Source organism: Martes martes (assembly GCF_963455335.1).
Source record: "Martes martes genome assembly, chromosome: 3".
NCBI lineage: Eukaryota > Metazoa > Chordata > Mammalia > Carnivora > Mustelidae > Martes > Martes martes.
The window spans coordinates 171,568,222-171,581,462 of NC_137890.1; the positions used below are offsets into that span (position 1 = coordinate 171,568,222).

The 13,241-nt window shown below is 34.4% G+C and overlaps 1 protein-coding gene across 1 annotated transcript in view; it reads right to left on the reverse strand.

The window, feature by feature from the left end:
* Positions 1-13,241, reverse strand: part of VWC2L (von Willebrand factor C domain containing 2 like) — a gene marked incomplete at its 3' end in the record, with an annotated part of 152,261 nt that overhangs the window by 119,432 nt on the left and 19,588 nt on the right. Inside the window, exon 2 of the mRNA XM_080798984.1 lies at positions 9,032-9,161. Coding sequence (XP_080655110.1) covers positions 9,032-9,161 — 130 coding nt within the window. The remainder of the gene's footprint in view (positions 1-9,031; positions 9,162-13,241) is intronic.

Genomic DNA, 13,241 nt, shown 5'->3' on the forward strand with positions numbered 1-13,241 from the left:
CAGGAATGTTGCATTTTACCTTCCCGAACTGGACATTATCTTCTTTTAGTTTATGAAGAAATTTTTGGAAAAAATTATGTTACTTAATTTGCATTTAAATCTCTCCTGTTATAGATTTTTTTTCTTTTATGTTTAGGAAGATCATTCTTATCCTGAGAATAAGTTAAAGTTTACAGTATTCTAAAAATTCCTTTATGATATCATCTTTTTCTTTTACATTTAGATCTTTTTTATTTTTATTTTTATTTATTTTTTTATTTTTTAAGATTTTATTTATTTGACAGATAGAGATCACAAGTAGGCAGAGACGCAGGCAGAGAGAGAGAGAGGAGGAAGCAGGCTCCCTGTTGAGAAGAGAGCCCAATGTGGGGCTCAATTCCAGGACTCTGAGATCATGACCTGAGCCGAAGGCGAGGTTTTTACCCACTGAGCCACCCAGGCGCCCCTACATTTAGATCTTTAATCCAACTGAAAATTACTTTTATATAATGGGTGAGTTGAAAATGTAATTTAACTTAAAAAGATGATTAATCTTTATAATATATTTTTAGAATTAATATATTCTTTCTCCAGATGTTTGGATGTTACCTTAACTGTATACTATATTGTAGGCTAATTTCTAATTTTCTAATTTATTTATCTGTTTATTTTATTCCAGTATTATATTGTTTAAAATTATTATATCTTGATACTTTATTTATTTATTTATTTTTAAAGATTTTCTTTATTTATTTGGGGGAGAGAGAGAGCATGAGAGGGGAGAGGCCAGATGGACAAAGCAGACTCCCTGCCAAGCAGGGAGCTGGATGTGGGACTGGATCCTGGGACTCCAGGATCATGACCTGAGCTGAAGGTAGTTGCTTAATCGACTGAGCCACCCAGGTGGCCCTTTATATATAATTTTAATATATCTGGTAGGTTGAATTGCCCAACCTTACCAAGTACATTCTTTTCCATGTACTTAAATTTTCCAAGTTTTGTCAACTTACAAAAAAAATTATATCACATAAAAATTTGATATGCTTTCCATTTAATTGATTATGATAGAAATAACAACCTAACAAAATTTGAGTTTTCACATTTAGAAATTTGGTATATTACCTTATTAGTTTTTGAATAGTTCTTACTAATTTTTTCTGATTTTTAAACTGTATGCACATATATCCTCCAAATACTAATAGTTATTTATTTTAATGTTTTTTTCTTTTAAAAATGCTTATAATCTGTTGATGTTAAATAGATTTTCACAATTTTAAAAATATATGAGATGAAAAAGTAAATGAAAGGTAAATGGAAGCTAATTAAATTGTAATCCAACACAAATACCTCAATGACTATTTAAAGGAAGAAATAAGTTCTTTTTTTATTTGTTAACTAATAACATGTTAAAAGAAAATTTAACTCTATAGATATTTCTACAAATTTTCTAATTATTTTTTAATATCAAACTTGAAATACAACATAAGAAATGAATACTAGTGCTTGCTTGTCATTTCAAACATCTGTAAAAAGCAATAGAATTGCTGAGTAAAATATACATATACTGTAATTTTGGCATATTCAAATTTCCTTCCATGGGGATGTGCCAATTTATACATCCACCAACAATAGGAGAGTTTGCTTGTTTTACTACAGTAGGAACAATAAAGTAGGTATTAAGTTTTAGGATTTGTGTCAATGTGTAAGTAAAAAAAAAACTATCAAATTTTCATTTGCCTTTTTTTCCCCTAAAATTGGTTTGAGCAATTTTTCATATGTTTTAGAAACTTTTTAATTTCATTTTCTGTGGAATGACTTTTGAAATTCTTTGCCCATTTTTTTTTAAAGATTTTATTTATTTATTTGACAGAGAGAGAGCTGGAACACAGAAGCCGAGGGAGAGGGAGAGAACAGGGAGCCTGATGTGGGACTTGAGCCGAGGGCAGTTACTTAACCAACTGAGACACCCAGGAGCCCCTCTTTCCATTTTTAAAACAGAATTGGTCTCTTTTTCCCTACCAATTTCTTTTATTATTATTATTATTATTATTTATTATATTATGTTAGTGACCATACAACACGTCATTAGTCTTTGATGTACTGTTCCAAGATTCATTATTTATGTATAACACCCAGTGCTCCATGCAACCTGTGCTTTCCTTAATACCCATCACTGGGTCAACCCATCCCTCCTCATCCCCCTCCCCTCTAAAACCCTCAGTTTGTTTCTGGGAGTCCACAGTCTCTCATGGTTGGTCTCCACCTCCAATTTCCCCCCCTCCTTCGTTTTTCCCTTCCTTCTCCTAATGTCCTCCATGCTATTCCTTATGCTCCACAAGTAAGTGAAACCATATGATAATTTACTTTCTCTGACTTATTTCACTCAGCATAATCTCCTCCAGTCCCATCCATGTTGATGCAAATGTTGGGTATTCATCATTTCTGATGACTGAGTAATATTCCCCCACCAATTTCCTAGATATCTTTATGTATGAGTGAGATTAACCCTTCAGGATATAAGATTATAATTTGTAATTAAGATTTAAAATTTTTTTTTACAGTGGTTTTTTGTTTTGTTTTGTTTTTGCTATGTGGAGACTTCTGTTTGTTTTCAAATTATAGCCAATAATTTTAAATTATTTCTTTCAGACAACTATCCAGTTGTTCTAACATCATTTCTCTTATAAATTATCTTTTTCCCAGTACTACTTTATTATAGTATTCCAAATACTACTTTATCTGTCATATACCAGATTTTCATGTGTTGCTAGGTCTATGAACTCTTTATTACATTTTGTTGATATGTCAGCATCATAAACTGTGCCACAATTTTATTTTAGTAATACATATATTTCGTGTGTGTGTGTGTGTGTGTGCATGTGTAGGGAAAGACCCGTATATTCATTTTGTACCCTGCTATCTTACTAAATTGTCCTTATAGTAGTTTTCAGTCTATTTTCTTGGGTTTTTCAACTATACAATCATATCACATGCAGATAGTGACAGTTGTATTGCCTCCTTCCCAATTTTTTTCTTCTAAATTTTTTCTTTTCTAATTATATTAACTAGTTCATATCTACTCTCTATCTGAAACTTTAAATAATAGTGAGCATCCTTGTCTTTTTCCTGACTTTGCTGAGAATGCCTTTACTGTTTACCTATTAAACACAATTCTGTCTTTTTGGACTGAGGTAGATATATTTTTCATGTAAAAATTATCTACTTGGTCTTATTATATCAAGAGTTTTTGTCACTAGTTTTTCATGATTTATGTCTAATATCTTTATATATAGAAATAATATGATCTTTCTCTCCAGCTTGGAAATAGAATAAGTTATTAATGTATTTTCTAATACTGAACTCTTTGTGTAAACTCCACTTGGTCAGGATGCTTAATTATTTTAATCATCTTCTAGATTCTTTTTGCTAACACAAGTGTGCAAGCCCATTCCCACAGTCTCTGAAAACCCAATTTTTTTTCCATACCAAAACTCAGTTGGTATTAAAACCTGATTTGAGATGGTGTGAGATTCTATATTTATTCAGTCTCAATATGATTATTACATATCTTGTTGTAGAAATGTCCAAGTGATTGAAGATTGCTGCCCTAGACCCACTGGCCATGTACTGTACTGTACGATAAATGACCTCCATTCTCTTTGTAAAATCCACAACCCAAGGGTTTTTGATTGGGGATTTTGTATTGTATTAGTTCCCTATTACTAATTGTAAGTAGAGATGCCCTCCACTTATTATTTTCTTAGTTTGTATTCTTTAGTTTCTATCAGTATGATATTCCAGAAAAAAGAAAAGAAAGTTTTGTTCTTGTCTCTCCTCTGGAAGAGTTTAATTAATATTAGAATTATCATTTATTTAATGGTTTGATACAACCTCCTAAATTTGAAAATAAAAGGGTTTTTTTTTTTGAAAATTCCTTCAGTAAAAAGGCTAATGAAATAAAACATCAAAGTTTTTTGCTTCTACCTTTGCACTTTTATTCTCGTTCTGATCATTGGATCACTGTTAAAAATTTGACCTGTATTCTTCCAGAACTTTCCTTATACCTTATACAAAAACAACAAGGAAGGACTTAATTTTTTTTTTTAAATCTGATTTAATAAGCTGAATAGCTTTTTTTTTTTTTAAAGATTTTATTTATTTATTTGACAGACAGAGATCACAAGAAGGCAGAGAGGCAGGCAGAGAGAGAGAGAGAGAGAGAGGAGGAAGCAGGCTCCCCACTGAGCAGAGAGCCCGATGCGGGGCTCGATCCCAGTACCCTGGGATCATGACCCGAGCTGAAGGCAGAGGCTTAACCCACTGAGCCACCCAGGCACCCCAAGCTGAATAGCTTTTTAATACTTTTTGAACATTTGTATTTTGTGAGCTGTTTGTACACTTTTCTGTTGTTTTTATTATGATCAGTCTGTAAAACTTAAAGTTTTAAAGATATTAGCTCTTGTCTTTCCCCACTTTACCTTCTCACTTTTCCCTAAAAGCACCCTTTAAATCATTACTAATGCTCTATCTTATATGTACTTAGTTCTTTTCCTATATACATATGAATTTTAATATCTACTTAAAATTGTACATTAATTACAAATCTTTTAAATGTATATCACTTAAAATGTATGTATTATATATGACACACATTACTATGTTATGCATAAAACAATATGTAGTTTACTGTACATTCCCTGTTTATTTTATATAGCATTTAAAGAATGTCAGTAGGGTCTTTTTAAAAGCTGCAATATATTTCATTAATCCATTAAAGACTATTAGGTTTTCTCTCACTATTTTGCTCTTAAAATGTAGTAAAAATGTAGTGGGTGAATGTGGGGAAAAGTACAAGAGGAAAGATTGCTGACTTCAAAGTTTCACAAAACTTTTGATGGAAAGTACCTCCTTAAAAGTTGTTTTGACATTTTCTCACCTCTTTTTAAAATATCTTTGCTGATTTTGGGTATTACTAATTCCAAATTATTATCAGTACAATATTGGTATCTCATCTTTATAATTATTATGTCCCTGGTCCTTGTGAGTTTGAGCATATTTTCATATATGTATTACACATTTCGTTTTCTTCTGTGAATTTCCTTTCTATACTCTTTGCCCATTTCCTTCCCTATAGTTTTTCTCTCATTTATCTCAAGGAGCTCATTGTATATTACAGATATTAACACTTACATGTGGCACACATTTGCTTCCAGGCACCTCTAAAGTCCCCTCCCTCTCTTATTTCTGCACTTCCCATACCCCCCATTGTCTTCTTCCTTTCCATTTTCTCTTTTGCCTTGTCTATTTCCTGCCTTCTTTGTGACACTATTAAACTAGAAGAGGCTAAGGGAAAAGGAGTTAAATATTTAAGATATTGAATAGGTCCTTCGGTTTACCTAGAAAGGATATGGAAACTTCTCACTTAGTGTGTGTGGTGGATTCTGTGGGTACTTCCTGTCTATTCCAATTTTTCACAAAGTGACTTTTCCTTCAGAACCATTAGTAATGACTGACTATATATCCCAGTGAAAACATGGAATTCACTGATGTACTGGCTGATCAAATGTGAAAAATACAGCTAGTTATTTGGATGTTCTAATGAACAAATATTTTATCAATAAAATGTATTTTCACTACAAAGTATTTATATGATGCTCCAAACTGAAATTTTTTTTTAAGCAAATGCTGTGCTACTTTACTTTTTTATACTATAAAAACAGAAAACCATGAAGAATATTCATTAATTCACATAGGAAAGACTTGAGCTGAAAGATAGGTCAAAGTAACACAATCTGAGGGAAAGATGGACAGTCAGGAAATGTCATATTTTTCAGGAAAGCATTTGGATTGCTAGCTCTTGCAGAGAAGCAAATGCTTAATCATATTTTAAAAAGCAGTAAATTCCTTTGTCAATTCCTCCCAGTCCTTGCCAAATAAAAAAGTACCTTCTTCTTTTTCCTCTTATTTTGTCTGTGCCCAATCGTTCACATTTTCCCTGAAGTTTATTATTTTGTTTGTTCTTAAGCAATCTGAGAATGAAGACTTTTATATTAGCTGAATATTGAGTTTTAAGGTCAGGTGTGGTAGATTCTATCATCTTAAACTTTTATTTTATATATTTAAAGCCTCTTGCTCTTGGCAAGTTATAATTCAGGAAGGCAGAGAAATTGATGTTAGTATGCAAAAGCAAAGTATTTGGCAGCCAAGATAATCAGCATTTATGCAAACTAAAAATGTTCAACATTTATGAAGATTTAAGAAATGTAGAAAATGTTATAGGGCTGTTTACAAATTAAGATATATTGCCTGCACCTTGAATCCATAGGGTAGATTTTTATCTTTTTTTTTTTAATCTAAGAAATTGGTGGCACACTTGAAGAGTTTACACTATAATAAGCAAATTAATCTTGTTATAAAGAATGAAAAAAGCTTATCATGTGTTGGAAATTTAGGGAATTATTCCCATTGTATTCTCTCATGATAAACATCAATCCCCTTGCCCCCCACCCCTGCTTTTTTACCCATAGGTCGTCTGTTTCTGTTTTCTGGGCTAAGCTTAGAATGAGAGCAAGCAAGATGGAGCTCAGTCTGTTCTCTCAGTAAAAGTACCAGTATCATTGGTGGTCATAAAGTTTCTTCAGTGATCCTTAATATGCTTTTCTTTGACAATGATTATACTTCAATTTGGGGGCACAAGTGATTAATTAGTGTCACATAAAAAAAGATAATATGTTATAATATTACAACCAGATTTTGTCTTCCTACCAAGTCTAATTCAGGTTCATTTCCCTTATTAAAAAAAGAAAAAAGTTTGCTTGGAAATGGCAAAAAAGGAATAGAAACTATAGTGTGTCATGAACAAAATTCTGAAAAAGTTAACTAATCTTGTCCTCTTAACATGTGTTTCAGGAATATAATGGGTGACTAATTAATTAATCGAACAATTAAAGTCCATTTATTATATGATGTTTTTGTATAAATAGGGTTTCATTTGAAGACAGATTTCTACTCTGGCACATGGAAAGTAGTCGAATAACCTTGGATGACATCAAATTAAAGGTGATAAGTTGGTAGTGGCTGATCTGACATTTGATGTGGCATTAACTCTGGATATATTCTAGGCTTTAGTGTGGGGTCACTAGGAGGATTAGTAGTGAATATGTAAATCCTGTGTTTTCTGATCCATATATGGTCTTATTATATATATTAGAAAATATATGGTCTAATATGGTTTCTTCTATGAGTATTCTAAGTATGTCCAGATGAGGTTAACTATAAGCACAATTTTATTTACCATAAATGTGAAACAAAGCCAACCGGGGAAACCTAGGGAAGAGAGGATCCTCAAGGACCTGTTTAGACTGTTGCTTCTAGGGGGAAAAAAAAAACAAAAAAACAACCAACCAAACAAACAAAAAAAGCAAAAAAACCCCAGTCTTCAGTCAAAGACTTGTCAATCCTATTTTTAAAGACTGATTAGGTAGCTGATTTTTTCTTCCTTCTGTCCTTGGAGAAAATGAAAAATAACAGGTCCTCTTCCACTTTAGACTAACCATTCATATACTTTATGACAGTTAGGTCTCCCTTGAGCTTTCTCTTCTCCAGGACAAATTATGCTCACTCCTTGAGTCTGTCCTCATAGGTCCTATTTTTTAACCATTAAATCATCTTATTGTTCTTCCCTATATCTTTTACAGTTTCTACAAAATCCTCTAAAAAATATAAAGTCTTAAATTATATATCTTTACATATATTAGATAGGTTAGGACTTCAGGATGATATTTATTTCCACCTTCTAAGTCAGAAAAGATGGTCACTATGACAGAGGTCAGTTGGATGAGAGGAATAAGAATAAAAAGAGAAGACAGGTGTGCAGCTGAATATTCAACTCAGTGGATTCCTATGATCAGAAATAGTAAAACTGTGTCAGCAAAAAGATCACGTGTTCTTCCTAAGTCCTTTGGAAGACACTAAAACACAAAAATTATTATAAAAACAACAGAACTGCTTTTGTTTTTTTCTTTAAATAAAAGGATCCCTCTTTTTACTAATTATAATTCTATAAAGACAAAGATTTGCAGGTGAATTAACATAATGGCAAATTCAGGACAAAGAAAAAAAAAAAAAAAGAAGTGGTTGATAGAGGAGGATGAGCAGTTGCTAACCCAAGAAAGGGCATGGGGATTCAGCATTAGACTGACCTCAGCTTAATTAAGAGCTAGAACTATTTTTTTCAAGCATGTATTAATGACAGAAGGGGGCATTTGTGAATTGTTACCTAGTGTAGCTTTATTTTTTTGGTAGTACGTGACTAGTAGGAAGAGCATAATACTAGCTTTGCTGATATGCTGTCCTGGATCTATGGCATTGCATTGTCTTCTCTGTAGCATCACTTTGATTTTGAGTGACCAGCATCATCAGCGCATTTCAACCTCACCATTCCATGAGGGTCAACAAGGAACCTATAATCATATAAACCAAGTTCTCCTCTGTCTAATTACTATGAGAGTAAGATTCAGGGTAATAAAAACCTAGAATAAAAGTCTCAAATCTTCTAGTCTTTCTTACCTCAACTTAAGTGCATTAATGTTTGAATTCTGTATTTCTTTGATAATTTCTTTGATAATTTAATTTAAAACCTAAAGTTTTCTCTATGCCCAAAGCAAAATACCTGGCATTTACCCTACTGTCTCTCCTGAGTTATGAACTATGAAATGGGATGAACTGCTTCATAGCCTCCACAAGAGAGAAATTAAGTCATTACAAAAAGATGGTTCTGTGTTCTTTCCAATATCCTCCCTATAAATCAACAGTAAATAATAGGGATCACAACAAGGTCAGCTTATAAGAGCTTTAATTCCCCAAATGGAAAGCTTCATGATGCACCCATTGCTGGTTTATTTTCATGTTAAGATGGGATAAAAGTATAAATTATCCATGCTCATATTGAAGAACCCCAGGCAGATCTTAGAGGGGTCTTATATTGGGCAGTGGTGAAATATTTGCAGTTTGCACTAACCCCTCTTTGAAAGCTAATGCAGTATGGTCTTACCATTTTTGCAGACAGGACAACATTGTTCTGGTTCATAGACTGGGTTGACACACTCAGGAACTGCGCAGTCTGCTACAACACAGTGAACTTCATTGCTGGGCTCACAGCGACACCATTCACATGGAGAGGGCTAGGAACAAATCTAAAATTAGCCCCTTTTCTCCTATAACTTAATGCTTTGCACATTCATATGCTGTCAGAAGATAAAACATCAGTGTTTATATTGGCTTTACTGTATGAACGCCATTTACCATGTGTATGATTCATTCTTCCCCAATGGAAAGCAACCTGGAAATCCAAGCCACAGTGGGTCGCCATGTGCTGCTCTGGTTGCCATGAGCAACTGGAGCATGCCGGGATGACTCTTCCTATGACTTATGTCCCTACTTTCCAAAGAAATGTTTGGACAACTACTTTATCACCTCCTGGTTAGGTTTCCAGATGCACTGATTGCTCTGCCTTCCTCTGGCAAACAGGAATGATACTGGGCCATGTGAAATAAGTTTTTGCCATTTGTCACTTTTTTTTTTCCCCCTAAGAAAGACAAAGATTATTGAGAAAAACGAAATGGTAAATGGACATCCTTACCCTTTGTAGGAACTCCTTTCCAAGCTAACCTAGACTCTAAATGGCATTTTTTTTTCCAATATGAATTTTAGAAAAGATTGAATTTGGGATCCAAATACCCAGGTACTGCCTCTTGAAAGATGTAGTGAAAATCTTTCATCTTGCTTGCTTGGTTTTATGAATGAGCTGAAATTGATTGACTTGAAAAGCCACTACTTAAGAGCCAAAGACTCTAAAAGTGGAATTGTAAAGTGACTAATTTAGAGGGGGAAAAAAAGGGAAAAAAACAATTTTTGTCTCAACAGTACTTAGAGTTTGAACCAAGAGTTTGAGATTTTCTGTTTCTTTTCTAGAAACTGCCTATACTACAAATCATCTCAAGCAGTGACCACTCTGTGACTTTCTCATGGGTATAAGTTCTAGCTGTCTTTTTTCATGAAATAGAGTCTTGGAATTCTGGAATAAAAACTTGGATGTCTCAGAAGTTATGCACTTCTATATTTCTCAAATCATGACATTTGTTCTGAGAAAATGCTTCCTCTTGTCCTGTGCCACAGGGCTAGAGTTCCTCCCTTGCAAACTTCATTAGTTAAAACTCTCTGCCTCTGTCTCTTTGGCTACTGTCCATGTCAGCTCTTGTTTCTTCTTGAACCTGACCATTTGGGTAATACTAATGCTTCTTCACTCAGGTAGTCTGTGGGGGTGGGGGTGAATATCTTTCAACTAATTATTTTCAAATTAATTTTACCTTTGCTTTCTGATTGAAGAATGATAGTCTAGCTCTCAATTATTTTACTTTCAAATTTAGTAGGAATAAGAGAATTAGATGTAGAATCTGTCAGAAAAGTATTGGTATTTCTTAACATAGTCAATAAGTTTATTGAAGGGGACAGTTAAGCTCCTTACTGTGTGGTAAGATGGGTTAAGTATCTCGAAGGAATCTTTTGGATCATCCTAAGAGCTGGGATTTTCTTGAAGCTAGTCTACTGAATAACCTCAGTAAATTAAGGAAAAGATTTGATACCAAAGCACATTATTTGCTGGAGAAAATGTGAGAAATACTGTGAGAAAGGAAATTTCTTGCTGCTCCTTATTTTGCAAACCCCTTTGTGACATATTAAATCTCCAAGCAAAATGGCCAGGAGTTGTCCCTTTTTCCTTGATTAATTGCAAGGAAGTATTTTTGTGTGGCCTTCTGAAGTACAGTAAGGACTTGGCCAGCATTTATTGTAGTAAGAGACAAAGTGGGAGCCACTAATCTTGCTTCCACTCCCTGCCCTTCCATGGCTGTCATTCTTTATTCTTGCAGGTTCATTTCTTGCTGAAGTCGGGGCTCTAGTGGACTGATTCTGGCATTAAAAATCTCAAAGAGACCCTAATTTTCCAATACAAAATGTTTACCTCAAAGTAACTGTGGCCTTTGAGAAAGATTTATTAGACTATTAGAGTTCCAACACAGACTGTTAAAGACATCATTCTAATTTAAACAATATTTTTGGACACAATTAACTACTGGATATCATGCCAAGCAAAATACCTATATGAACTTCTTTCTCATAATAACCCTATGAAGGAAGATTTGTTATTATCTCCATCCCACAGATGAGGGCATAGGCTGGGAGAGAGTCAATAACTCCCCCAGTCCTGCAAGTAGTAAGGGGCAGAGGCAGGATTTAAACCCAGGCAGCATACATGTTCTACTGTATTTGCCAGTGGGAGCAAGAATCACTATTTTGGGTACTCCCATTAGAGTAGTTCCTTTTCTAGTGCTTTCTACCCTTCTCCATGCATACCAGATCTAGTGGAACAGCCATTAGGAACTGGATAATTGATTTATGGAAGATATGTACTTCTGCTAAGAGAGAGAATTTCACTAGGGTATTTAGTGCATAAAGAGATTATCAGGGAGCCATAGAGCTTTTTAACATTCTGCAAATATAAATTAGTAAGGAAACTATAGTGGGTTGAAGTTAGGTTGCCACAAGGCTCATGCTCTTGGGGGCATTGGCATCTTTAACCCGGTAACTACATTCATGAGTATCTGAGAGAAGCATGTACAGATAATGGCCCAGGAGCATCTGTGCTAAGGCAGTGGAGACTGGATGTGTGTGCACTGGAATTCTGAGAAGTGTTCTGAGGAAGAGCTAGGATGACAAGCCTTAGTGATAAAAGTATACTTGATTTTTGAAAGAATTTTGAATAATGAGAAACAAATTTGAAAAGTAAGAATATCACCCTAGACACTGGGTGACATTATCTTCAAGTCCTCCCTGACCCTGACTATCCACATGCCACACACCTCCTCGCCCAGAATCTCCTCAGAAACATGTCATTTCCTCTTTTGTTATCATTACATTCTTTTGTTTTGTTTCAAATCTGTTTCAGCCCATTTCTTCTCATACTCAGTCTCCACATGCGCCACTGCCCCCCCCCCCCCCAACTCTGATCACTCAATCAGATTTAACCTGTTGACCTCACGCCAAACGCTCTTCTTTCCTCTCCAAACTTATCGGGACTTTGCCTTCATGACTTTTGCCCGTGCTGACTTCCTTCACTGCCCCTGCTTTCTCCTGCACTTCTGAAAAAACGTTGCCAAAGCAGCAAGAAGTCTCTGGGAGTGAGAAATATGCGCCCTTGACATTAAGTTCAGTTTAAAAATCCTTCCCACCTTGCAGCCTAAAACTGAAAGGCTTGGCACTTTGAATAATCTTTACATCTTAAGACTGAGCTGCTTGCAAATTTCCTTTTATCAGGCTCTTCAGTGTAAAAACTATAGATTAAACCTGAAACTGTCCCCGTAAAAGCGAAGATTAAACAATAAAGCTATCCTTAGAGGAACAGAGAACACTGGAACAAGTACTTGGAAAAAAATTATTCTTACTTGCTTTTTTTAGAAGAGCATGTGAAATTACAACTAGAACATGGCTTTTGTCAGCTAGAGATTTGGTAAGTAAGATGATTAAATGACACCACCCGAAAATTTTATACAAGAAAAATCTGTCCCTAAGAAATCTCACAGAACATTTCATTTCTGTGAAAGCTTTGGAAAACAAAGTAGCATTCACTATATTTACCTTTACATAAATTTTAATTGAAATTAAGATTAGAGGTCAAATATTGTCTTCATGTATGTATTAGATAATCAAAGTATTTTATGTCTGTTAGGACTCTGTACACCTTCTGCTGGGGAGTTTTGAATATCTAATGTGGCACTCTATTTAAGTAGAAACCATGCATTTTATCTGTAGATCCTGCTATCCCTGAATATATTTGCATGGCAAATCCAAATGCTGTACCAGCTGCCCCAAATTTCAAAGGGGTTTCCTACTAGATATATATATGTATTTAGTTTATAATTAATAGAGTAGAAGGGGATTTTTAAAAAAATACTGATTTAGATGACTAAGAACCCCAATTTTTCTCCTTGGTATTAGAATGGAAATATGACAGTACATATCATTTTTCCATAACTTCTAAAGACCTTGAGGCTGAAATCCCAATGCCACTGTCTGTAATTTTTGAGAACTCAGAATTAGAGGGGAGGTTCCAGAATCCTGGCAACAAAAGAATGCTCCATGATTTTTTTTTAAATGCAGAAAGCAGCCTGAGATCTAGTAACTTAGCTTACTGGAATAACTGAGTA